The following is a 27,730-nucleotide window of genomic DNA, read 5'->3' on the forward strand; positions in this document are numbered from 1 at the left end:
GGACGCAGAGCATGTCAGAGGAGTCGGCAAATGCTTCGGACGCGGATAAGAAACGTGTCATTGAAGCATAGTTTAAGTAAACGGTGTTGGACGGAGACATTTGGACCCACAGCTCCTTCGCTACGCGGAGGAATCCGCCACAGACTGGCGCAACGACATTGCGGCATCTCGGCTGGTAACTGTCGGATACCCCCCTCCTCCCCCCCTTTTTTTTGATGTGCCGGTTCTGCCTGAATAAATTCGGGATGAAGCTGAAGCCGAACCAGACCAGGACCTACGACGGTGAGGGCTTCAGAAAACGAGCGGCGTGTTTGTGCTTCAAGAACGAACGTGAAGAAGAGGTGAGGTGCCGCTATTCATTCAAAAAGCATATATATATATAAAAATATATATATATATATATTTTAAACATGTATAGTTTTAAAAAATGCATAAAATGAAAGGGCGAGAATATTGTTTCAATATTTCGGTTTAGGAACTGTTAAAAAAGAGAAAAATTAGATTTGCTAAGCGCGCGACAGTATGTGCATAATGCTTGGTGAGAACTTTCACAATAAAACCCGTGGTCGGAACTACACGCCGAAGCGATGCTTTGATTTAACAGCAGTGTTTTATTCTGAAGGTGCATCCCGGCTTCTGTTGTAATGTTTTGTTTTTTTCATTTTTTGCTAATTTGATTGGTTGAGACGGAGGGGGCGAGGCGCTCTGCTGCACGTTTTCTTTAAAAGGGGTTTTAAGGCCCCCAGTGTTGAGTAAATAGATAAGAAAATAGGCCACGGCAGTGTTACAAAACATGCTTATCTAATGCCAGAAAGTATCTAAATGTATATATGAGTTTTTAAAATAAGATTGTCGCATCCTAGGCGGGCATTCAGTGGATGATATTTAAAGGGACCTTGACTTTGTGTAAAATGACATAGCATTTTTTTTTGTATTGTTTTCATATACAGATGAAAACTTAAAAACTCTGCCTCGGAGGTAATTTATTTATTGGCATTTGTGTGATTTCTAGTGGGATGCCTTAAAATAAGGTTTGCACTTCATTAGTTTCTTTGTGATGTCATAAACCACTTTCTCCATGGTTCCTATCCTTCTTCCTGTCAGAAAGGAAAAAAAAAACTATTAAATACAAAAAAATCTACAGTGCTGTACAAAAAATTATGGAAACAGGTTTACATCAAAATGAGTTAAAGGTCTACCCACTTTTAATCCTTAAAATATCTAATTTTAGGTGGTGAACTTGACAATCTATGAGAAAATTGGTTTGTACTGGGCGGTGAAGAAAGTTTTGTGTATACAGGTGTAATTTGGCACCATTTGTTTATACATTTCACTGGGGAAAATACCAAATGGTACTTTATTTTCCTAATTTGAGAGTATCTAAAACTTTTACACCGCTGTAACTCTGACGTAACTTAAATCTGGTGATGTCATAAGAAAAAAAAAATCCAACCATCCTACCTTATGATGTCATAATGAAAACCAGACCTCTTTGCTTTGTGATGCCATCGCTTTGACAGTAATTTCATGCAACGGTCTGACTGCTGTTTGGCACCAGCATTCAAAGTGATTCAAAACCAGAAATGCTTTGAAACCACTCGAAAAATGCTGATGATGCAACTGCGTGGCGGCCTACTGTTGGAACTATGTTCTGTAAGTCTTTCAGATGCAAGGTGACTGATATGTCAAAACACAGTTGTAAATCCTCAAATTTCGAATTTATTTAGAAGAGATGGATCTTGGCTGTTGAAATGAGCAATAGACTTCCTCGGTTACAGTATTTTTTTTTTGATCGCTAACGGGAATGACTGACTATTCTGTGCCTGAAAAACAGACTAAATACTCCATTATTGACAAGCAATATTGTGCTATGTGTAACATAATGATACTTGAATTAATTTTCATGCATCCATGGATGCAGGCTGGAGTTCTGCACCCCCCACCCCCAAAAAAATATCCAAGGTACACCCTTGGTAGAAACCAAAGTCTGTGTTTTGTTTTGTTTTTTTTCTCTCAATGTTCAATGTCAGAATGACAAACAAACATGATCGTCTCAAGTATTTGGCTCAAAATCATCAGCGTAATCTCATTTATTTGTGCTGTATAAAAATACCTTTAAATTAACCTTTTTTTTATAATGATAGTGGCATAAACAAACTGTTATGCAATCTACTATGTAACTGCTCATTCTGGCAGAACTACACTCCTCCACTCCAGTGGTTGGCTATACAACACTCTGAAGATGACACACACACACACACACACACACACACACACACACACGCCCTCAGCATCTGTTCTTGCACATGGTGCACCAGTGAGACTCATGATTAATTAAGTTTTAAATGCAAGCACCTTGACAACCATGATCATAAGAAATTTGGTGGTGGTGTTGTTGTTGTTGTTTTTTTTAAATCCACATTAAATTTTTCTTTGCCATACTTCTGCATGCAGCTTTCTGACATCACCTGCCCCCCCCCCAAAAAAACAATACATGTAAACATGTTTGTGCTCTAATTCTGATACCTGTGGAAATAATTGGTAATCGCAGGACACAGCAGGAAATATTGCAACAACAAAAACATGTACAGTAGGTGTGACCGTTCCACTCAGGATTTTCAGGCTCTGACAGGCATGTCTGCTCATGAAATCAGAGGTAACACGGTGTGAAGCTCTGAGGGCAGTTGCACTGTGCCCTGATGGAGATTTTTAGTTGTTGTGTTTTTTTTTTTTTTTCTCTTCAGGGCTCTGATTAGATGTTGGGGCTGTGTGACATTAATACAACAGTTGAATCCATCAGTCTGCACAGAAACAGTCACACAGGAGACCCGTGTGTGAAATCAGAGCTGCACTCGAAGCCTAAGTGTTTTGTTTTGGAGAGAAAGTCGAGCCCTCAGGGTGAGACACCCTGTGACGGCAATTAAACTCCTAACAGGGAGAAACCAGCAACCTGAGGGGGCCGAGCAGGGTGCCTGCATGCCTGCTGTTTTAATTAATAATCACTTTACATCATGATGACAGTAAGACTTAAGAGTCTCTGTACCCATACAGGGAGCTCAGATTATCACTCTGCAGGAGATCATTCAAGCTTCAGTGGCTCTGATTGGAGAGGGTGCATGAGACAAGACCTTTTGCTGATTATGACACTTGCATGACTCTGGTCCGCACACTTGCACGCACTCTGCTGTGCATGCGAGTAAAATCGTCTCAAACTCGTAAACTGTGCGCAGCTTCGTGCAAGTGTGCAAAGAAAATTTTGAGATGTTCAAAATCTCCATCATACATTAATCACGTGAACATTGCGCAAGCAATTCAAAAACACTGCGTGAGTGCGAGTGATTGTGTCAGTGCACCGCATCACAGCGCAGCTTGTCTGATCAACTATAACGAGATGTTATATCTATCATACGCACACTTTTACAGCTGCACACAAGAAGGAAAGAACATGCAACTGTCTTACCAAGCTATTAGAATATAAACATTACAAATAATTACCTTTTTAGACGGTTCCAAATGCTTTCTCCACCTTGTTCAGTGCACGCAAGAAAGAGATAACTGCAGCCGCAGCAGTCCTCTGTGATTCCGGAAGCGATTAGAGGCGTTTTCAACAGCCAACTTGAAGCGAAAATGATTAATCCGCTGCAAAATAATTATTTTATATACGCAGCGTCCAGTGCACAACGCGTGGCCGTGGCAGCCAGTGGAACAAACTGCAGCATCCAACTGGGAACACAGCGGGTGGGAACACAGCGGGTGGGATCATCACGACGATGTGTGCGGCTCAAAGTCGTGCAAGTGTCAGGGGGCCTTTATTAGTGAGTCTCAGGCAGCTTCATGCTCGAGTGGCACAGAGGAAGTCCTCCTTAAAAACCATGAAGTCTAGGGTACGGTTTGATTGATGGCTTTACACTATTTGCTGATTTGTGCTTCCATTTTTAGCTCCACATCAAGGGAGCTGTAGGACTGGGGTTCGTCCATCACCTCTGTCCTTCCCTAACAAAATCTCATTAACGCCTCTCCTCCCAGATGGCTATACATAAACGTAATATGGTTCGGTATTGATATGGGGGGGTGTCTATATAGCTTTGCTCCTTACTTGTCTTTGATGATTATAATTAATTTAATTGGGGCCATGAAGACATGGCATTAGTGGATAAGTGATTAACTCTGCTGCCTTGTAGCTTGAAGGTCCCAGGTTTGAATCCCACCTGGTGCTTTTTTTTTTTTTTTTTTTTTTTTTTTTGTGGAGTTTGCAGGTTCTCCTCCTGTCTGCCTGGCTTCCCTCCAGGTGCTTCATCTTGCCTTCAAAGACAGGCAGGTTAGCTGAACTGGAAACTCTAAATAGAACAAAAAATGCATTTTTATTTATTTATTGTTATTTCATTTCCCACTGGCTGAGGCCTGGATGGGTGATATACTAGAGGGCCTCGTTCTGTATGTCGTGTTTCATTCCACCACTAGATATCTACATGGTTAAAAAGTGGTGTAATTTGGAGCACTTACTGGTGTGTCCATCACTCTTTTTACAAAGTCTCATGTCTGCACCTCAAACAATCTGGTGCCACCAATGGATCACATATGGAGGTGTTTTTATGCATGGAAGTTTTGAACAATACATGCAAATTTAAAAAAATAAGGTACTGTTGGATTCTTTGGCTCAAGCAGAGTTCTGTGCACCAATGATGTAAAATTTCCAGTGTAAACAGATTTTCCACCACGTTGGATTTTGTGGGAAAGTCTTAAACAGTGTTCATGGCTTACAAATTTTTGCACAATACTAATAAATAAATAAACAAACAAACAAACTGGCAATGTTGATATTCAGACTAAGTCTCACAGTAATATGATCTACATGGTTTAGATGGTCTACGAGTTGCCAAATGGGAAGCGCGGTCATATTTCGACAAACACTAACTGAATATATATATATGTATGTATGTATGTGTATGTATGTATACGTATGTATATATGTATGTATGTGTGTTTTTTTTTGTTTTTTTTTGTTTTTTTACATGGCCGCATGTCACAAATAGGTGTCAATTTGTATTACATGGTCAGAAATATCAAATTTTAATTTTTTGATATTTCATTACATTACTTTCAGGAAATCCAATCAAAACAGCAGAACTCAGTTTTAAACTTGAGATTTTAGAGATTAAACACTTCAGATTTAATGGAAAATACATTAGATCATGAAACTGTTTTGTCTGTTTTCTTAACACAGGGTACCTGTGATGAATTGGTCATATTTCACTTGATACTCAACACAACTGTCTCTTTTTGCAAAAAAAAAAAAAAAAAAAAAAAAAGTAGAACGATGCCTCTTTCAGATAAAACCATCAACTCTACAAATTATGTACTTGAAGGTCCATGCCCCAAGCTTTAAAAATCAACAAAAATTTTTACCCTTTTCATGGGCAGAAATTGCTATTTCAATATACAGGACAGTCCAAGTCTCTAATTACACCAAGGAGACTTCTTAAAGCACATAGCCAGGTCAGTTCAGTGTCGATAAGGAACCGACTCAATAAGCGGAATCGATATTGGCATCGATATCGATAAAATCTTATCAATACCCATCCCTACCCCCAGGTGTCTCGAGTGACAGGTATTGTCGCTCGAGACACTTGGGGGCAAATCATTGAACCAAACCGAGGTTTCCAGCTGTTAGCAATACATAGTGTATTTACCCCCTCCGCTGCCTCCTCTCCACCGCTGACTTTTTTTTAGTTTATGTCCCCTAACTCCACAGCTATTGCCAGTTATATAAGCCAAGACAATAAGGAACAAAATGGTACTAGATTTATTCAGATGTCTTCATTACAAGCCAAGAAAATCCAAATTGAATGCTGAAAAAATATTGGAGCGTAACAAATCCACCCTCTTGTGTATACCTATTTGTGACATACAACCACAAACCAACCTTGACACATAGACTTGGGACCACATTGTTTGGAAGCACAAAAGATTTTGTCATTTATCCCACAGGTGCCACTGTGTTGGTGATACTGTATTATGGCATGTTAGTCACAATATTCATTCATTCATTCATGTTCTGATGCTTTCTGGGTATTGATAGCAGCCAACCAAGCAGTGCATCCTGCACTTCCCTATCCTCTGCAAAGTCCTGTATCTCTGAGTGTCATTCTGTCCGCTGCCTGTAGATCAGCACACCAGGCTTTCAGGTGGCGAGAACACATGGAGTTTTTTTTTTTTTCTGGCTGAGCCCGACTATCATATGTCTGGTCCCCAGGTGCCTCCCTGCAATTTGGGTTATTCCACTCATGAAATAACTGAAAATAATCATGCTTCAGATGTTGTATGTATTTGTGCATGCCTGGGTAACTCTACTACTCCAGTGTCTTTGAGACATTCTTGTCTTCCAGCACCTGGCATTTGGAGAGTTCTTTATCTGACAGCTGCAGCAGTTCCTCCTCGGTAAAGGAGGAGGTGTTTGGCATCCAGAGTATTCCTGCATGCTGTTCTGTTGATGCCTTGTCAGAGGAGTCACTCTTGTGGCCCATATGTTACATCGGTGGCAGTTTTACAGGGGCTAGTGCGCCGCAGTGTTACGGCTGTGTGGCTAAGCTGGGGTCGAGTCTTGTATCAGGGTGAGAACTGTGTGGGACTGTGTGAGAAGAGCACACAAGAATATTGCACTTGTGACTGATTTTGTAGCAGTTTTTGCAAAATAGAATTCATCCTGATGAGGAATAGAAAGTGTATTTTTGTACAGATTTTAGAAATTATAAAGTAAGTTTTGACGTGGATTCAGCTTTTTTATTTTTATGTATCTATTTATTTATTTGTTTCCTCCCAAGTTTTTCTTAAATAAAAAAACACCTTTTTTAATGTATCAATCAATCAATCAATTTTTTTATATAGCGCCAAATCACAACAAACAGTTGCCCCAAGGCGCTTTATATTGTAAGGCAAGGCCATACAATAATTATGTAAAACCCCAACGGTCAAAACGACCCCCTGTGAGCAAGCACTTGGCTACAGTGGGAAGGAAAAACTCCCTTTTAACAGGAAGAAACCTCCAGCAGAACCAGGCTCAGGGAGGGGCAGTCTTCTGCTGGGACTGGTTGGGGCTGAGGGAGAGAACCAGGAAAAAGACATGCTGTGGAGGGGAGCAGAGATCGATCACTAATGATTAAATGCAGAGTGGTGCATACAGAGCAAAAAGAGAAAGAAACAGTGCATCATGGGAACCCCCCAGCAGTCTACGTCTATAGCAGCATAACTAAGGGATGGTTCAGGGTATATATTGGGTGCTTTTCATTGCTTGTATCTGACAGAGCTAAGAGCGTGAATTTATTTATTTTTTATTTTATTTTTGCTACGGTGTAGAGTTGTAGTGACTATATTAGAAATTTGTAAAGTTTCACAGGGTATTTTCTGAAAACGCAGAAAAAGTAGAAAAGTAAACATTAATGTGCAACAGAATGCTCCCACTCAAGTAAAGTAAAACTTATTAGGGCAATTCCACTGGGTGCTGTTCTACTACGATCGCCCGCGATACAAAAAAAGAGCAAAAAATGGGATGAAATGGCTTAATCCAGCTTGCCTCCTACCTGGCTGACTTATAAAGTGCAGAACTGGCAACCCACTCAAATAAAAAAAAAGAAGCTTGAGCTGTTCAACTTTGAACAAAATCCACAAAAAACAAAAAAATACTGCTTTGGCTTCGAATTCAAGCTTTCGTCACTACGAATACCCTGTTTAAAGAAGTTCAAACATGATTGATGCTGTTACGACTACAAATACCCCGAAGTTACCATGTATGCTTAACAATTTTGAAAATCAGGATGAAATTTTGAACAGTTCAAAAATTACATCCTGATTTCAAATCTGATGCTGGCGATGATCGCAACTACCATGTAGCCTATACCAAGTTTGTTCAGAAAGGATAAAGATGGATCAAGAAGTTACTATGATTCTTGAAAACGTGTCCTTATCTGCTATTCATGATTAGGGATGGGTATCGAGAACCGGTTCCTTTCGGGTATCGTTAAGAAATAATTCGATCCACCGGCATCAATATCCTTTTTACTTAATGATTCTCTTATTGGTCCTTCAGAGTGGCCGTTGTTTTTGGGGGTGTTTGTCAGGAAAATTATAATTTCTCTACATTGATTACAGACCCTGCAGCGGGTCTGTAATCAACTTTTCTGCAGCGTGGCTTTGCTTTGAACCTTGAAGCAATCGAAGCGGTGATTCGCAGATCGAAGCGGTGATTCGCAGATCGAAGCGGTGATTCGCAGATCGAAGCGGTGATTCGCAGATCGAAGCGGTGATTCGCAGATCGAAGCGGTGATTCGCAGATCGAAGCGGTGATTCGCAGATCGAAGCGGTGATTCGATCATTGCTTCGTTGATTGATTTTTTTTTTTTTTTTTTTTTTTCTTTCTTTCTTTCTTTCACTTTCCCCCGCTAAAACCCTAAAGAGCATATGGCTGTGAGTATTATTTACGTTTTTTATGTTAAACTGACCTGTTATGGTCTTCTGAAACAGTTGATGTATTTTATAACTTAAAAATGGGACTGATGCTAAAATGTTAGCATGTCTATGGCATTTTCAATGTTAAAATTAGCATTAAGCAGTTGCAGCTGTCAAGCGTTTGTCATAAGAGTCAAATGTATTACAAATTGTAATATTTTTTAAATGTATTTTTTATATATTAATAATAGCAAGCACAACAATAATAGTAATAATAACTAATCTAATGATTATATACAATTTTAGAGAAAGAGACAAAAAGAACCTGAATAAAAACACAACAGAAAATATAAAACCAACTAACAATGAACATAAATAAATAAATGTTTCCTGTGAACACCTAGTGACTCTTACACCTCCATTTCATCCCTGTCTTATTTAAGTTTAATGACAGTTTGTTTCGGTCAAACCATACTTTCAATGTGTTCATTTCTTCAGTGATTTCCTCCAGAATTATCTGCCAAACTAGAAAACTGCTGCATCCTAGTAAGAGCAGAATACTACTGGAATGAATTTGAATAAGGAAAGTTGTTTTGTTTTTTTGTTGTTGTTTTTTTCACTAAATGGATGCTGCACTCACTGCAATTTATTGTCTGGAATAGTCCCAGATTGCATTTCAGAGCTTCTAGAATTCAAACATTTTTGTGCAGGTGGTGTTGGGGGGTAATTTTGGGTTTCAGCTTTTTTTGTTTTTCACCACTTTCATCCCTGAATATGTGAAATCGTGAGTCACTTTTGTGCGGATTAAAGTTACTAACTGGGACTCCTGTCTTGTTGTGAGAAAGAAACGAGAATCATCCTCCATTCTGTTCACACAGCTCCAAACGCTGCGCAGCTCTCTGCCGAGTCAAGTTAGAACGATAGAATCCAGTTGGAATTAATAACTTCAAAGAGAAACACCATTTTGTTTATTTTTATTTATGTCCAGAGATCAAGGATACCAGAATCAGAAGAAGTTTATTGCCATTGCCAGTGAACAGGATTCACAGACTAGGAATTTGCTTCGGTACAATGGTGAAACATTAAGAAGAGATAAAATGCTAAGATAAAATATAACATATGTGTCAAAATAAGATAAAATATAAGATAAAAAAAAGAAATATGAAAGGCTGTGTGCAACAGAAAAACACAGAAACAGAAAAAAACAGTGCAGTGGGAGGAGTGCAATTAAAACCAAAGTACACTGTCTAAAGTGACCCATGATAAAGTGACAGAGTTAAGCTTAAGGTGACTGAGTTATGAGGAGTTCATGAGTCTAACGGCAGAGGGGAAGAAACTGTTCTTATGGCGGGAGGTTCTGGTCCGGATGGACCGTAGCCTCCTGCCCGAGGGGAGTAGTTTGAATAGACCGTGTGCAGGGTGAGAAGGGTCAGCTGTGATCCGACCTGCTCAGCCCAGAGTCCTGGAGATGTGCAGGTTGTGGAGAGATGGAAGGCTACAGCCGATCACCTTCTCAGCAGAGGCCACAATGCGCTGCAGTCTGTCTGTCCCTGGCTGTGGCCCCGGCGTACCACACCGTGATGGAGGAGCAGAGGATGGACTCGATGATGGTCGTGTAGAACTGCACCATCAGCTGGGCAGGCAGCTTGGCCTTCTTCAGCTGCCGCAGGAAGTACATCCTCTGCTGGGCCTTCTTGATGAGGGAGCTGATGGTTGACTCCCACTTGAGGTCCTGGGTGATGGTGGTGCCGAGGAAGCGGTGACGGACCACAGTGGTGATGGGGCTGTTGGTGAGGGCGGGGGGGCTGTCGCTTTCCTGAAGTCCACGATCATCTCCACTGTTTTCTGGGCGTTGAGCTCCAAGCCGGTCCACCTCCCTCCTGTAGTAGACAGGACCAACCCCCTACAATGACCAATTTCATATTTATTTACTTTAAGACTCAATGAAATATATAGAAAACCCGTAAAGCCTACTTTTGGTACAAAATTCACAAGAGGTATCAATAAGGGAATCGATAAGGAATCGGATCGATGAGCAGAATCAATAATGGCATCTATCGATAAAATCTTATCAGTACCCATCCTTATTCAGGATTAAGCGGGAGGGAACAGCGCTCTGTGGAATAGCCCCATAACTTGAATTTTAATGGTAGTATTGGGCACCCCATCCATATTTCTGGAGCCGCCTTTGCAGTTTTGGATCAGAGGGTGTTTTTAATGTTTATTGGTTCCAACATTTACATCTTGTTTAATTGTGCAGATGAGGTTTTGTGCATGATCCCCCAGAACATCCCTACCTCCTTGTTCACTTTGGTGGGCCCCTGAGAGGGGTTTTTGTTGCAAAACCCTTTTAAGTCACTAGGAAACGGAACTCATTCACCCTGCACCTCTTTCCAAATATAAATGGGAGTTTTTGTTTGTGTTGAGCAGTGGGCCCGGCTGACCCAGGAACTGTCAGGATGGTGCGAGTTTTCATAAAAGGCAGCCAAGCAGTTTAAAAAAACAAAACAAGCAAACTTCTACATTTTATTTTCATGCCATATTTGCTGCTACATGACGTTTTTGGGTATGGATGCATGTACGCTTGCAGATTTAAGTTTGTTGTGATGTTGGATCGATCATGCTTGCATGCATTAATATTGCAAACCCCTGCTGATGTCTCCACTCTGATTCCTGTAAGTGTGTTTGCCAGAAGATGTGAAGAAAGTGATTCTTAATTATATAGAGTTTGTAAGATGTTGCTCCACTGCTCTATATTCATTAAGCACGTCTGGATGCAACGTTTGCTGTACCCTTTTGTTTGTGCAAATGAGAATATTCCACTGTGGCAACGAGAGAGCAGCTACAGTGCGACTTTGTTCACGGTGGCTTTTGTTTTGTATACGTCCGCACTGTGGGCTTGGGACATGTTGACACCAGAGAGCTCCCTTTTAATTCCCACTGGCTGCAGCGCAGCAGCACAACTACTATAATGAAACAGCAGCTGTCCATGCACACAATAAGGCCAGGACGGCAGCGGCACCAGAGAGAGAATCGAATCAAATCAAATAACAGTACATATAGTGTTGTTTGGTGGCTGTGTAATGTTAAAGTAGACCTGCATTGAAATAAATGTGGTCAGATTTCAGAAAGAAATAGCTGATATGTATTTATATGACCCTTGTGAATGCAGTAAAGTAAATCTGTAAGCCAAAATTTGTAATTCAGCGGAGAAATCTTCGTTAAAAAATGACAAATTTGCAGCTAAAATTTAGCCCTCTGTGAAAACAGTTTGTATAGCCGTATCATTTCCATGATGTCAGGGACAAGACAACGCACTCCCGTCTTCAGTCCGATCCCGCATTGAAATTGATTTTATCTGTTAGTAATGTTACTTATACATGTCCTGGTTTCAACATCCAAAAGTAAGCTGCAATGAATGTGAGATACAGATCTGTGTGCTCAGATCAGCAACGACATCGACAGTGGGCGCCGTTCTTCCTCTCCTGCTCTCTGCCTCCGCTGTCCTTATTAAGTCTGCGGGCTCTTTAACGAGCTCGTTAACCGCCAACACGGGCCACTCACACCGCCCGTGTCTGCTTTGCAGCCTGTGTGCACAACACCAGCATCACCTCTCTGTCTACTGAATGGAGCTGCAGCAGACTTGGCACAAGTCCTGAGATTACGCTCGCTGTTTTAATGCGAAACGGCCGGTACACCTGTTGCTGCAAGGACAGACTTCTTGCGGCAAAATCCACAGCACCGCACGTCTCGGCAATCGGAGCCCCAGAGCTCCATGGACGCTGAGAGAGGTTTATGTATTTTTAATGACTGGGATTCTTTGCGGATCTCGCCTCCATATCCCGCGATGGTACTGAGGCGAAAGACAGTAGATTTTCATTACGTCACCACTCAAACGGGCGTATGAAAAAGTCCAAGCACAAATAAAAGAAATGTGTACTCACCAAACGTGCCGCAAGACAATATGAAGTTTTAAAAAAGTAGATCCTTCGTATAAGACAAGAAAAAGGTTGCAGATGCAAACTGACGTAAATCCACAAATTACAGTTGGCGCAATGCATGCTGGGAGAGGGTCTTGTCCATGACGTCTCGGCAGCGTCCATGATGAGAGGACAATTTGCGGAGGGCTAAATGTTAGCTGTAAATTTGTCATTTTCAAATGAAGATTTCTCTGTTGAATGACAGATCTGGGCTTGCAGATTTACTTTACTACATTCAGAAGGATCTCATGTGTAAATGTAAGTCATTTTTTGTTCAAAAAATCTGACTGCATTTTTTTTCAATGCAGGTCTCCTTTAAATATGACCTGTACAGGGACATGGTAAGACTTAAAAAATAAAATAAATAAAAACACTTGGTGTGCATGCTTTATCTCCAGAATAAATAAGAGGACTCTATTGTTAGGGTTGTTTGGTAAGCTGTCCGCTTTACTTTTTCCCTATTGTGTGTTTTGGTTTGATTGACAAAGCACTGTTGCTCCTGATACAGCCACCGGAGTTGCTTCTTGGTGTCATTCTGCAGAAATGAGCGAGTGTTTCTGTCAGCCATGCTGTTATGTAGCTAATCCACAGAGCACCGTTCCTTACGTTTAATCCTGAATAGAAAATCAGGCAAATTTTGAAACATTACAGTAATCCATCTTTGTCAGTCTTGAACAACTTGGTGTACATAGTAGTAGTACGGCCTTCATTGGCACTAAATTGAAATCAGGGTCTGGGTTTTTTTTTTTTTTGTTTTGTTTTTTTTTTTGACTATTCAAAATTTCATCCCAATTCTCAAAATCATTGGTAGTATGTGGTAACTACCAGGTATTCATGGGCTTAATGGATTCAGTGATGTTCGAACATCTTTAAACGGGGTGTTTGGAGTGAAAGTTATTTGATCGTGCTCATCGCGGTAAAAATTTGAAGCTGAAGCAGCTTTTGTTCCAGTTTTTGATTTGGTCTGGCCAAGAGCACAGCTCCTTTCTTTTGTTTTTGGGGTTGCTAGGTCTGCAACTATAATAAACCAGCCAGTTGCCAGGTCTGCACTTTATAAGCCAGCCTGGAGCCTATCCATTAAGCCATTTCATCCCATTTTTGGATCGTGGGTGATCGCAGTAGAATGGCATCCTGTTATCAGGGGAGGGGAAGATTGAGGACTGCTGACTGCCCACTGGAAGAGCTTTTGGAGTCATGAAGCCAGATAGGGCTGTTGTTGGACAGAGGTATTTGGTGATGCCTTCACAGTACCTGGTACACATTTAAGTTGCACATCAGGAGTACTAAATTGTTGGGTTGTTTGGTATATATTTGCATTTTACTGAGACCAAAGGCTTTTTTGTAATGCATAATACTTTATGATTTACTTTAAATTCAGGGTGTGTATTAGTGATAGACTGATAGCACTTTTTCAGGACTGATACTGATCATTACTAATGTAGGAGGTGATAACAGAGATTTCCCTGTAGTGTAAAAAAAAAAGTGTACTTAATTCACAGGACCTTTTCAACATGACATTCACACAAAAAGTGCAGAGAGCTACAGACAGCTTTTTATTGTGAACAAATAAATTAATAAATACAGGTAATGCAGCTCTAGTCTGCACTCCTGGTTCTTAAGTGCCCTTCTGGTGCAGTAGCCTTTAGCGTTGATCATGACATCTAACTAATCAGGTCGTGCTGTGGGAGGGACATTCTGAAAGTCAAGAAATTAGTGACTGCAGCATTGGAGCCAAAGTAGTGCATTTTAAAATGAAATTGTCCCACTGGAAAAAGAAAATACCGATACTGAAAACCATACTAATGAATATCTGTGCTGATAATTGGTTGCCCCCTTGAGTACGTTATGGTGGCGCAGATAGGACGACTTGTACAAAAATTAGAATATTAATGTGTATAAATCACTGTTTAATATACATGATGATATAAATCTGCTCGGTCGGTTGGCTGTATTTATTATTTTTCCTTTATCAAAATTCTAAGGCGTCTCAAACTTTGGACATTTGGCAGTTCAGCCACCTCTTCCAGCATCTTGAAAAATATCCCAAACCTGTCCGACACGAGTTCATCTTTATGCGCATCATGTCTTCTGTAAACACACTTGCGTAGTTTATGGTCTACAGTACACAGTTATACTCATAACCTTCCTGTTCCCGGAAACTGTGTTCTGGGCATGCTGTGTCCTCCTCGACATCATGCTCAACATTATTCCACACATGCGACGTTGTTACGCCTCTCTCCCGCCATGCTACCTTAGATCTGGTGGTAATCGGCAGGTGGCTGGTTCGGCTGAGCGCAGCACGTGCAGTCGAGTGCTCAAAGTTCCCCGTGTGTGACATCCAAATTGTCTGGTTCCTGCTCAGTTAAGATGAGAATAAGTGAAGGTGCTCGAGGGTGGAGTTAGGATTAACCGACAGACTGACTCTGGTGGCAGATACGGTGATCAGGTGGGTGGCAAAGGTTGGCGCCACCACCTGTCGTGCAATCTGCTAGTTTCTCTTTGATTTATTGCATTTTTTTAATCATATGAAATGATACTTTTGTGTCGTGATGTCATTAAAAATTCAGGGGGAAAAAGTTTAACAAGAAATTAAGTTATGTGTATAGACTTTTTTTTTTCCCCTTCAGTTATGTTGTTCCAGATTGTGTTTAATGAGATGTTGAATTGCTCCAGGCTAATGTGTTAATGGTTACAGCAGCTGTTTGTGTGTTGCTGTGGTTGCTATATGGATACGGCCCAAATTACAGGCACATGTGATCTGTGTGTATCACTGTACACTGCAAGTGTGGTGTAATTTAAGTCCCGCTGGATGCTTCGAGGGGGGCGTTTGATGCATTCCGGTTAGGTTGGCAGGCATTGTTTCCTCAGTTCAGGCTGTCTCGTTTAGAACCTGATCAGTTCTGGCTTTGAATGAGCATCGGCAACACAATAATTGCACTAATAATTTACCCTTACCAATCGAGAGACATTAGCGCACAACTTTCCAAAATTGCAGTTGTCCCTAAATAGTACATCAGATAACTGCAAGAATCGTTCAAATCCAGTTACAAGCAGCAAAGTTTGACTGTGTATACCTTTTGGTACATATTGTAGAAAAATAACTAGCTGTCTGAATTTTCAATAGGGGACCAAGTAGGGGTCTATTGAAGAACTGCATGGGGTCAAAAAAATGTTCCAGTCTTATTGAAATCCATACCACATTATGTGTCTGATCACAAAGATTCCAAAAAGGTATAGTTTGGACTATCTGTGACTGAATGTTATGGGGTAAAAACAGCAAAAATGGTGACAAAGGTCAGTTTCAGTTTGTACAGCGGTCAAAGTTAAAGTTGCTCCAATTATGGTAAAACATGATGCAAATTATTGGTTGAATAGGATTAACAAATGGAATAGTTCTGACTGTGTTGAATGTTTGGTCTCCAAAGTAAAGGTCAAACAATCTCGACGTCCATTGGATTCTGACATGTGACATATGTTACCCCGTAACATGATAACTAAGCATGACAGATGGTACAAACTATTCCTTTTTAAAATCCTACTAACTCAACCAATAATTTGCAACATGTTTTACCATAATTGGAGCAACTTTAACTTTTGACCCCGTACACACTGAAAGTGACCTTTGTCGCCATGCTTGCTTGCAGACCATAAATCCTTGGCTTAATGACTGTATCCAAGATTTGAAGCAACTATGTCGGAAAACTGAGCGTTTGTGGAAGTCTTCTAACCTTGAGGTCCATAGGTTGCACCTCAGGGAACTTATGTCCTCTTTAAATGAAATGATAAAAAATGCCACATCTGAATATTTTCGTCAGCTTATCATCTTAAATAAGAAAAAACCCCAGGTGCTGTTTGACACTATCAGCTCAATTGTGTGTCCTGTTGCTCCATTAACACCTGTATCCTGCAAAGCTTAAAACCTTAAGTTTTTTGTCTGCAAAATTCAGGATGTCAAAGCTAATCTCCCTTTGCACACATAAGGTGTCCCTGATGTTGTTGAGCCTGCTCCTTGTACATGGACATTTTAATCCTGTAACACAGGCTGATGTCTCAGCTTTGATAACCAGGATGAAGCCCTCTGTATGTTCTTCTGATGTGCTACCGTGTAGACTCCTTGTTAATGTGTTTGATGTCATTGGCCCCTGGGTTACCAAGTTGATAAATGTCTCCCTGTCTTCTGGTGTTTTTCCCAGCTCTTTTAAACATGCATTTGTGGAACCACTTCTCAAAGTCTAATCTGGACCCTTCTGATCTGAAAAATGTCCGCCCTATCTCCAAACTTCCATTCCTGTCATAGTCTTGGAGAAGGTGGTTTATGATCAGCTAATTTCCTTCTTAGTGACTTCCAACATGTTTGACACCTATCAGTCTGGTTTCCGCAGGCATCACCCTACAGAAACCGCCCTACTCAAAGTATCTAGTGATATTTTGATGTCTGCGGATTGTGGAAAATGCACCGTTCTAGTCCTATTAGACCTCTCCTCCGCATTTGACATTGTCGATCATAAAATCCTGCAAACAAGACTACGCAGTTTGGTTGGTTTGTCAGGGAGTTGTTCTAGCGTGGTTCATCTCTTCTCAGGTTGTAGCTTTAGTGTCACTGCAAATCAGATAATTTCTGACTCTGCCAGTTTGATGTGTGGTGTACCCCAGGGTTCTGTTTTGGGGCCAGTTTTGTTTTTGCTCTGTTTTCCCCTTGGGAAAGATTATCCTGGAGTTAGTTGTTCTTATCATTTATTTGCTGATGACATCCAAATTTACTGCTCATTTAAGCCCCTGAGATCCAGAAATTGGAGACTCTACTGAACTGCCTTGAGAAAATTAAACAATGGCTCGGTGCAAATTCACTGCAGTTAAATTCGGATAAAACTGAGGGCTGGTGGTTGCCCCTGATGTCAGTCCTGGGATTAAACAGTATTTTAGGTCTTTTGAGCTCATCTGCAAAATCTAGCCTGAGAAACCTAGGTGTTATCTTTGATAAAGAAATGTCATTTGAGCATCATTCCAAGCAGCTAACCAAAAACTGTTTCTACCAGCTGAGGAAGATTTACAAACTCAGATCAGTTGTTTCAAAAGATGACCGTGAGTTGATTATTCATGCCTTGTATCTTCTCGTTGGACTACTGCAACAGTTTTGTTTTCCTGTCTGAACAAAAGGAGCTGTCCCATCTGCAGCAGGTCCAAAAATTCTGCAGCAAGGCTGCTATCCTCGCTCAAGCAGAAGGGCTCATATCTCTCCTATTTTAAAGTCTCTTCATTGGCTCCCAGTGTTGTTGCGTTTCCATTTTAAGATCCTAGTGTTGACTTTTAGAGCTTTGCATGGCCAGGCTCCCTCCTGCATTAGAGACCTGTTATGTCCCGACTCTTCCGCTCGGAGCCTGAGGTCAGTGGATCAGAACCTTCTGAGGGTCCCTCGTACCCACTTAAGACCCGAGGAGATTGCTCTTTCCAGGCCGTTGCCGCCGAGGCTCTGGAATGATCTCCCTTTGTCCTCTTCATTCGCTGGACTCTGTCAATGTTTTTAAGAGCAAACTTAAAACCCTTCTATTTCTCCAGACATTCAAACCTTAGTAGTGAGAGGGCTGTTTTATGACCACTGTGTGTGTCTTAGAGTTATTTTATTGTGATGTACATTGTCTTTTATTCTCAGAATTTTTATCTGTGTCTTTTGTGAAGCACCTTGTGACTTTCCTTGTCTGTGAAAGGTGCTATATACGAGGTCTATTAGAAAAAGTATCCGACCTTATTATTTTTTTCAAAAACCATATGGATTTGAATCACGTGTGATTACATCAGACATGCTTGAACCCTCGTGGGCATGCAAGAGTTTTTTCACGCCTGTCGGTTACGTCATTCGCCTGTGGGCAGTCTTTGAGTGAGGAGTGGCCCACGCTCTCGTCGATTTTTCATTGTTTAGGAATGGCTCAGACTGCTGCTTTGTTTGATCAAAATTTTTTCAAAACTGTAAGGCACAACTGAGTGGACACCATTCGATAAATTCAGCTGGTTTTGGGTAAACATTTTAACGGCTGAGAGATTTTGGTCTGGTAGTGTCGCACGTAAGGACGGCCCACGGCGTCTGACGGCGATCTCTGCGCTTCGAGGCGGCAGCGTCTCGCCGTTTCAAGTTGAAAACTTCCACATTTCAGGCTCTGTTGACCCAGGAGTCGTCAGAGAACTTTCAGAAGAAGTCGCATGAGGAGTTTATTCGGACATTCCATTGTTAACGGACATTTTGTAATGAGAGAACGTGCGGGCAGAGTCGCATGTCGGGCCGGACCCTACCGCGGGGGTCGCGACAGGAAAAACACCTCCGTTGGAAAACCTTAACGGGCAAGTTGGAACATGCCCAAGCTGTTAAACAATTTCTCGAGTTACTCACTTGTTGAAAGCCATCAAAAGCCGCCTGAATTTTACAAATGGTTTTCAACACGGAGGTTTTTTCCTGTCGCGGCGCACACAGATTCGTCGGTCGTCACGGAAATGACTCGGCGAATTTGGTGCGCACGTCTTTCATTAAAAAATGTCCTTAAACAGTGGAATGTCCGCATAAAGTCCTAATGCCGGCCTCTTCTGACTCTTCTCTGTTCTTTCAACGACGTCCTGGGTGAATTAAGCCTTAAATTAGGATGTTTCAGCTCGACACAGCCCGACGGTGCCTGGAAGCGCTGCAGGACGTCCCACATCTGTGGGAAGTCCTTACACCGACAGAAACACCCCATAATCTCTCATCAGCCGTTAAACTTTTCACTGAAAACCAGCTTAATTTCTCGAATAGTGTCCACTCGGATATTCCTCACAGGTCCAGAAAAAATTTGATAAAGCGATGCGCGCCAGCTCGAGCAGCGTGTGAAACAAAGGAATTCAGCCGAGAGGGCGGGACCACATCTCACTCAAGGCCTGCCCACAGGGAAATGACGTCACCGACATGCGTGAAAAAACTCATGCGTGCGCACGAGGGTTCAAGCATGATTGGTGTATTCGCACGTCATTCAAACCCATATAGTCGGTTTATTATCTAATAGACCTCATAAATAAACTTACTTACTTGCTGTTTTTACCCCATAACTCCAGAACCATTCAGTCACAGATAGTCCAAACTATACCTTTTTGGCATCATTGTGATCAGACACATAATGTGGTATAGCTTTCAATATGATTGGAACATTTTTATTGACCCCTACAAGGATCCCTATTGAAGATTCAAATGGCTAACATTATTTTCTAAAATATGTACCAAAAGGTATACACAGTCAAACTTTGGTGCTTGTAACCGGATTGAAGGATTCCTCTGCAAATATTATCTGCTGCACTAAAAAGGGATATAGCTAAATTGCAATTACTGCAACACCCAGATGCACAAGTTGACAGTAACCAGAAAGAGAGCCACGTACTACAATTTTACTCCCTGCACTGCTTACGGGTTTGCTTCAGGATTGTGCTGTTTTGTTTTTGTTTTTCCCCATTTCCTTTCTATATTTAAAAGCTTTAGTTTATCAGGCTTATCCTTTTATGTGTGAACCATCTAGAAACCTCAGGTCTTCTGCTTCTGGCCATTTAAGTGTCCTCAAAGTCGGGAACAAAAGCCCCACAGTGAGTCATTCTTCTCTGGCCCGGCATAATGGCTTTCTGAGGGCAGCAGAGAATGTTTATTTTTAAAAGCAAACTCAAGACCCATTTTTTTTTTACACTTTTTAATAACCCTGGTGTCAGTATGTCTGCCTCAGTGTGTATGAGGTGTCATGAAATGGACTTCATTTATCAAGGTGGAAATTTGGGTAGGCAAGGTCCCCTTATTAAGACCTTGCACAAGTTGCACGTTGCAGTGTTTGGAGCCTAATTGTTGGCAGAGTTGCTGAAACTTTGTGTATGTGATATCTTGACAAACCCTTTATATATCAAGGGGAAACTCTGTACACAAGGTCATCTGTGTAATGCTGCATTCGCATGTTGACTGCAGAAAAACTGTCATGCTGGATGCCAAAGCAGAACTCTTGTTGTGCAGTGGGAGGTTGTTGGCGATGATGAGGCAATAATTCATTTAATTGAAAAATAAAACAGTTTTAGTCATTTACAGTAAAGATGGTACAAATACAGTATAAACTAGAGAGCAAACCTCCAACACTAGTTTTTCCAGTTCCATAAATTTTTACCTTGGAAAAAACTTTGAAGGTCAAAGTCCTGTTTTGAAGTGGCTTTTCATAAGATAAAAATATAATACAAAATACGAGTATAGATCAAAAGGGGTTTTCAATGTTAAACTCAAATATCTGCTAAATCCGCAATACAGATCAGATGTGGATCAAACTGAGGTGATTGAGGCACTTTTGTTTGAGATATAATGCAAAATGTACATTAAATGGCCTTTTCAATGTTAAATTCAAATCTCTGGAAAATCCACAATCTGGACCAGATCCGGATCAAACTTTGTCAAGTGATAGTGAGTGCCAGTCCGGAAAATCCACAATCTGGACCAGATCTGGATCAAACTTTATCAGGTGATAGTGAGTGCCAGTCTGCACTTCACTTTCAAATATGAGAGTGATTGGGGCACATTTGATTAAGATATAATTTTAAAATATACATTACATGGGGTTTTCAATGTTAAATTTAAATGGATACAAAATCTGTCATCCAGATCAGATCTTGATCAAACTTTGGCAGGCAGTGGTGAGTGCCAGTCTGCACCTCACTTTTAAATATGAGAGTGATTGGGGCATGTTTGATTAAGATATAATGTAAAATATACACTAATTTGGGTTTTCAGTGTTAAATTTAAATGGCCACAAAATCTGTAATCTGGATCAGATCCGGATCAAACCTTGAGTCGATAAAGGACACCATCCTACATAACACTTTCAAAAAATTCTATTTTGTTTGACAGAGTTGGGAATTTAAGAATATTTGTTCAATGTTAAAAGAAAGGGATTTTTCCTGACTTTAGACCTTGAAAATTGAATCAGTTCATGACTATCAGGATACGTTGGGCGGAGGTTATGTTTTCACCCCTGTTTGTTTGACTGGGAAGAAATATAAATGTAAATCCCTTCCAAAGTGTTCTGTAAAGCCAGTATGGGCGAGCAGGTCCTGGCTATTCCTGATGTGTTCATTTGGTACACGGACAGTTGTTACTGTACATCAGAATGAAGGCATTACATTATTATTTTTTCTTGGTTTTTAAAGTCGTGCTTTCTTTGTCAGGTCCTGTTGATCAGCAGCAGTCGATATCCAGACCAGTGGATCGTCCCTGGAGGAGGGATGGAGCCCGAAGAGGAGCCGTCTGGTGCCGCAGTACGAGAGGTCTTAGAGGAGGTGAGTAAAATTTGTTTTAATGTCTTATCAACTGAGTCTCTGCTTTAAAAAAAAAAAAAAAAAAAAAAAAAAAAAAAAAAAAAAAAAAAATTGACTTCTCAAAGCAGAATGTGAGGACAAAGGGTATTTTTTTATTATTATTTCAACAAATGGTCACATAGATCACAGGGTAGTTAATTGATAGAAAACACAGGAGGTTGTTGTTGTAGTATCAGAAATATCAACATTTCCTGCATTGTTAATAAGGATCACTCTAAAGGCCTGATTTCCATTTTCTGATGTCTAATGTGGAATTTCAGTACTTTTAAATAACATTTTAAGTTTGTGTTTTGGCATCAGTATCACATCCATGCAGCTATGCCATATACCTGATTGGTCAGATTTCCTGGTGAGCACTTGGCGATGAAACAGTTTAGGAACACCAGAATCTGCACGTTTCTCCATCCACAACTGGAGTTTGATCAGGAGCGACAGCCAGTGTAAAACATGTTCCAAATCAAAACGTGTATCTCTCCCGGCTTAGCTCTGTGGGCAGACAAGAGCAAACCACGTTAGTATTGCATCTGTTCTGAGGTACTTGAGTGGTGTCACTCCATATTTTGGTATTTTGACAACTCCAAACTAAAATCTGTTGAATCCACTGGAACCGAAGGACTGTGGATCCATGCCGGTGGCCGCCTTGTGCATGCAGAGGGGGCGAGGTTTTAGAAAGGCCACGGTGTCAATCTCTGGGTGACTATGAAGTCTAGAGGGATTCCAGAAGTCTGTACTTGAGGACCTTGTGTTCTCAACTGTGTCAGTGGTCTAAACTTGGATCCTCGCTGGATTCCTTTGCTTTCCTGGAGTCCGGCCCACTGGACGCATCAGTGTGACAGTGACACTTGTGAAGTATGATGAGCAGGGAGCAGGCAAAGGACAGGTTCAGATGTCAAATTAGGATTTTGTTTCCTGTGAGCTTCATCTACATGAAGCAGCTGTTGGCAAAGAAATGTAATTATGTTTATTGCTTAACATTTAGAATTGTCACAGCAAAAGACGGAAGTAAATATAACACAATGCTAAAATACCCTCTGCCGTATGGGCATTGAGTTATTTATAATTTGTGGTATTTAATTAGTCTTGCATACAATTTGTACGTGTTCAATAAAGCCCCTCTATCCATCTATCAATCAATCAAAATTATATTTACTTTTTAACGGCATCTGCAGGAGGCCGTGTGTGTGCGTGTACTTGAGCTTTTGTCGAGTGGAAGTTGTGAAAATCAAGGAATATTTGTAGCTCACCCTCTGTGCATTTGCAGGTATTAATGAGACATTTAACTCCATAGGAAGTTGGCTTTGAGTTAGCGGAAGTTGGCGACTGTGAAATGTTTTATAAATCACTCCAGAGGTGTTATTAGGTTCCAAAAACGGCATTTTCGGTTTCAGAAGTGTTTATTTCACGTGAGCTTTTACATAATATATGAGAATGTGTTCTTTCTAGCCAAAAATGAAGCGACGTTAGCCAACAACACCAGAAAGTGACATCACCATGCTACAGCTGCGACATCATGGCCATAAAATAGGGTGACCATATTTTGATTACCGAAAACCAGGACACTCAGCCTGGCAGTGAGATACTCACTCCAACTTTACTCAAAAATACCTTGTAATTTCAATACATTTAACGTATGCTTCCTCTGTATGGATAGACAGTTGTTATGGAAAAAACCCAGGATGACCAAGACAGAATGTGTAAACAGGACATGTCCTGGGAAAACGGGACGTTTGGTCACCCTACCATTAAAAATAGGAACAGAATGTGACTCTTTAGCATCTTAAAATTGGTCAAAGTTAGCCATTTCTGAACTTGTCCAAGGTTTGCATCCCAAGAATGTTCCCTACAAATTTGAAGACTGGCAGTAATGGGACTGGACTTACACTGAGCACCGATGGATGGACGAAACGCCTTTGCAATATCTGATGTCCATATTTGATGGCCTCTGGTAATAAATAATACTAAGTTTAGCTATAATGCTGTCATTGGTTCCATAGTGAGAAAATTACAGCTTTTGCTTTAAATGTGAAATATTTGTATGTCGGCATTAAAGTAATATTATGTTTCCACCTTCGGGGTATTTAATTTCATTCTAAGGACATTGTTGCTAGAAATTTAAAATCTCAAAAGTTATGTCATGTGTCCTGTATGAAACACAATTATATTTTGTGTTTCTGTTTATTCCGTAGGCCGGTGTGAAGGGGAAACTTGGCCGCCTGCTTGGAGTCTTTGAGGTAAAATTTTCACAACAAAGTATATTTTTAAGAAGTTAAGAGCTCCTTTAATATAAACCTGTCTAAAAATCCTCAAATACTGAACTTTTGAACAGTGTGTACCTAGTTGTCAACATACTGTACCTTTTGAATACCTAATGTTAGAATAAGGAATACAGTGCATCTGGAAAGTATTCATAGCACTTCACTTTTTCCACATTTTATGTTGCAGCCTTATTCCAAAATGGAGTAACCCCCCCCCCCCCCCCCCCCCCCAAAAAAACAATTCTATTCACAACATTTCATAATGACATGAAAAAAGTTTGACATTTTTGCAAATTTCTGAGAAAAAAAAAAGAAGCTAAAATCACATGTACATAAGTATTGAAAGCCTTTGCTCAATACTTTGGTGATGGACCTTTGGTAGAAATTACAACCTCAGATCTTCTGTGATGCCACAGGCTTGGTGCACCTATCTTTGGGCATTTTGAGCTCTAACAGAGTAACCATCAGGTTCTTCGTCACCTACCTGACTAAGGCTCTTCTCCCCGATTGTTCAGTTTAGATGAACAGCCAGCTCTTGGAAAAGTCCTTTTGGATCTGAACTTCTTCCATTTATGCGTGATGGAGGCCACTGTGGTCATTAGTACCTTCAAAGCAGCAGAGATGTTTTTGTGCCCTGAGACAAGCCTGTTAATAAGTTTGCAAAAATCCCAAGACTTTTTTCACATTGTCATTATGGGGTAGTGTGCGTAGAATTAAAATGGACTGCATTTACGGTATATAGCGCTTTAACATCTGCATCAAACGCTCAAAGTGCTTTACAAATAATGCCTCACATTCACGCCAGTGTGAGGGTGCTCCCATAAAAGGTACTCACTACACACCGGGAACAAATGGGGGATTAAGGATTTGGGGGAATAAGGCTGTAACATAACAAAATGTAGAAAAAGTGAAGCGCTGTGAATACTTTACTGGATGTGCCGTCAATGGACCCATTTCAACACGAGGAAATGATCAAAGTTCAGTCAAATTACACATTTAAACACAATAAGTGACAGTAAAAAATAGAGGTATAAACATGTTGTAGCACTCAGCTGTATAATCTTATCACTAAGTATACACTTTTATTTCTTTGTAATCCTCACAGCACAACCAGGACCGGAAGCACCGGACGTATGTGTATGTGTTAACGGTCACAGAAACACTGGACGCCTGGGAAGACTCCGTCAACATCGGTACGATTTACCTACACACACTCAACAGTGTTTGCAGCATTGTGCAGCATTGGATTACTACTTGGTTTTTGGTGTGTGTGGTGGGGTTCTTCTTACAGTATTCTGTAGGGTTCATATTTGTTCCATTTAATATACTGCGTCATTGCAGTCTTGGGCATAAAAACTATCTACCTTGATTTTCCACATTTCGTATATTCCTTTAAAATTAAAAGCTGTCAAGTCACTTAGAATGTCTGCTTTATTTCCTTAAAGATATTTAAAAATAGGTTAATTTCAGTTTTTATTAATTGCGTGACTGATATCGTTGGGTCACCAGTTTACGCACAGAGACGAATCCTTTTCATACAGGATGAAATATGACATAAAAAGATGAAATTACCTTTTAAAGCTTTTGAATTATTAATTGGCATAATTCAGGGATAATTGGGGAACCTTTAGCATTATTTAAGGGCTAAAATGTACTAAGTGTTCTCTCACAGAAACATGGTAAGTGGACTGCATTTTTATCGTGCTTTTCCATCTATAACAGAAGCTCAAAGCGCTTTACAATGATGCCTCACATTCCCACACACACATCAGGGTACTGCCATGCAAGGTGCTCCACTACAACACTGGGAGCAACTTGGGGATTAAAGGACCTTGCCCAAGGGCCCTCTGTGATTGTCTGCCCAGACTGGGTTTGAACCGAGGATCCTCTGGTCTGAAGCCCAACGCTTAGTGATGGTCTAGTGGTGGAGAATTACTGTGCACCTGTCAAAGTATGTGGAACACAGTGTTTCCCTGGAGGTGAGCTTAACAAGAGACAGGAGCTCAGTGTAGCACATGTACACACCACAGCATGTGCTGTTACTTAACATGTGTGACAGACAACGTATTTGCTTTTATTTGATGCATCGGGTGGATATGAGGCATTATTGTAAAGCGCTTTGAGCATCTGATGCAGATGGAAAAGTGCTATATAAATAGTCCATTTACCATTTTAGATTAAAAAAAAAGTCAGATGGACACTGATGAAGAACTGAACAGTGGATTACGTTGTAGAAAGCCCTCAGTTTGTGATGAATGTCAAAAGGACTTCAATTCCAAAAATAAGAGACTGACCGTCTGCATGTTACTTTATTTAAATGAACATGGAATGCTGATTCACAGTTGGAAATGCTGTTTAAAAAAGTGTCAATTTGATTTTTATTTATTTAAATCTTTTTAATTTGGGATTTTTGTTTTTCTTATTATTGGTGGTTCTTTTTTTTTTTTTTAATGCGTTGATTCCTGGATAATAATGAATGCATGCATTTTCGGTATTAAAGTTGCAACACAGTACGATTTGCAGGACTTCCCAATTAGTAAAACAATCTGCAACTTGTACTCCAGAAATATGGTCAGTCAAAAACGTCTGGAGAAACATCTTGGATGGGCACAACGTCCCCCACAATCTATTTTACAGAGATATACAAAGCCTGGAAACAGTTTGTCAAGACCTTTTGGTCTAAAGGTCCTATAGAACTTCATGATCACAACTAGAAAAGCGAGATCATGACTTTATTATTGTAACCCAGATTGACGCCTGTATTCTACATTTTATCTAAAGCATTCTTTGCTATTAAAAGCCAGTTTTCCACATTTTGTCCCGAGAGATTTAAAACAAAGACGGGCACTTTCCCACACTACCAGTCTGCACAAAGTGATCCAGACTGTGTGACTCATCTGAATCTGGTGGATGAGTTTCCACACATCAGTATTTAGGGGTGGACAACTGAGTGTGGAGTCCTGTTTTATGTGCTGTCGCCCTCTGCAGGTCGCAAGCGGGAGTGGTTTACTGTGGAAGAGGCCATAAAAGTGCTGCAGATCCACAAACCCATTCACGCCGAGTACCTGCGGAGGCTGAGCTGCTCCCCCACCAACGGAAACACCATTCTCCCGAGCCCGTCGGGAAACGACAACTGCCCACATTACAGCGCCACCGCGCCCCCAGCCGGGAGCATGCTGGCATCCTCCTGCAGATAGGACTGCACGTAGCCCCGTCCCACGCAAAGTCTGTAGTCAGAATGATACGTGACGGCTCTGGTGTACATTTTCTAATCTGATCTCCAGGACAGACCAAAGATGATGCTGGAAATATGTTTAAAAAAAGCAAACAAAAACAAACTCATTACTAAGCAGGAAAAGTTGGCAAAGCTCACACCTCTGATCGCAAAAAGAACTACAGCTTCAACAAGTCAAACTGTGAGAAGAGGATCTGCAGACTGCTGGCGTGAAGGAATGCCTTGCTGTCACTTTTTTGATATCTTTTTGTTTTTTAAGCACACTGTCATTTGTTGTCGGCAGAATCTTATTGGTCCTTGAAGACGACCCGCGTAGGGGAGTGTTTTCACATTTCATAACACCTCGGTCCCACCAGACTTTCTATATTAAGTCAGATGGATGTTAAGGTCAAAGGGCAGCACACCAGCGGTCTTCGAGTTGCTACCTCAGCAAACTGGTGACTGGACATAAAAAAAGAAAACAATAA

The 27,730-nt window shown here is 40.8% G+C and overlaps 1 protein-coding gene across 1 annotated transcript; it reads left to right on the forward strand.

Moving 5' to 3' along the window:
* nudt4b (nudix (nucleoside diphosphate linked moiety X)-type motif 4b) lies at window positions 1-27,351 on the forward strand. The gene is made up of 5 exons (XM_034163526.1): window positions 1-341; window positions 21,624-21,734; window positions 23,960-24,004; window positions 25,134-25,221; window positions 27,017-27,351. The coding sequence occupies exons 1-5, from the start codon at window positions 216-218 to the stop codon at window positions 27,223-27,225; spliced, it is 579 nt and encodes a 192-aa protein (XP_034019417.1). The 5' UTR covers window positions 1-215; the 3' UTR covers window positions 27,226-27,351.
* Window positions 27,352-27,730: the final 379 nt, after the last annotated feature.

This window comes from Thalassophryne amazonica, chromosome 22, assembly GCF_902500255.1.
Source record: "Thalassophryne amazonica chromosome 22, fThaAma1.1, whole genome shotgun sequence".
In the NCBI taxonomy this organism is placed as follows: Eukaryota; Metazoa; Chordata; class Actinopteri; order Batrachoidiformes; family Batrachoididae; genus Thalassophryne; species Thalassophryne amazonica.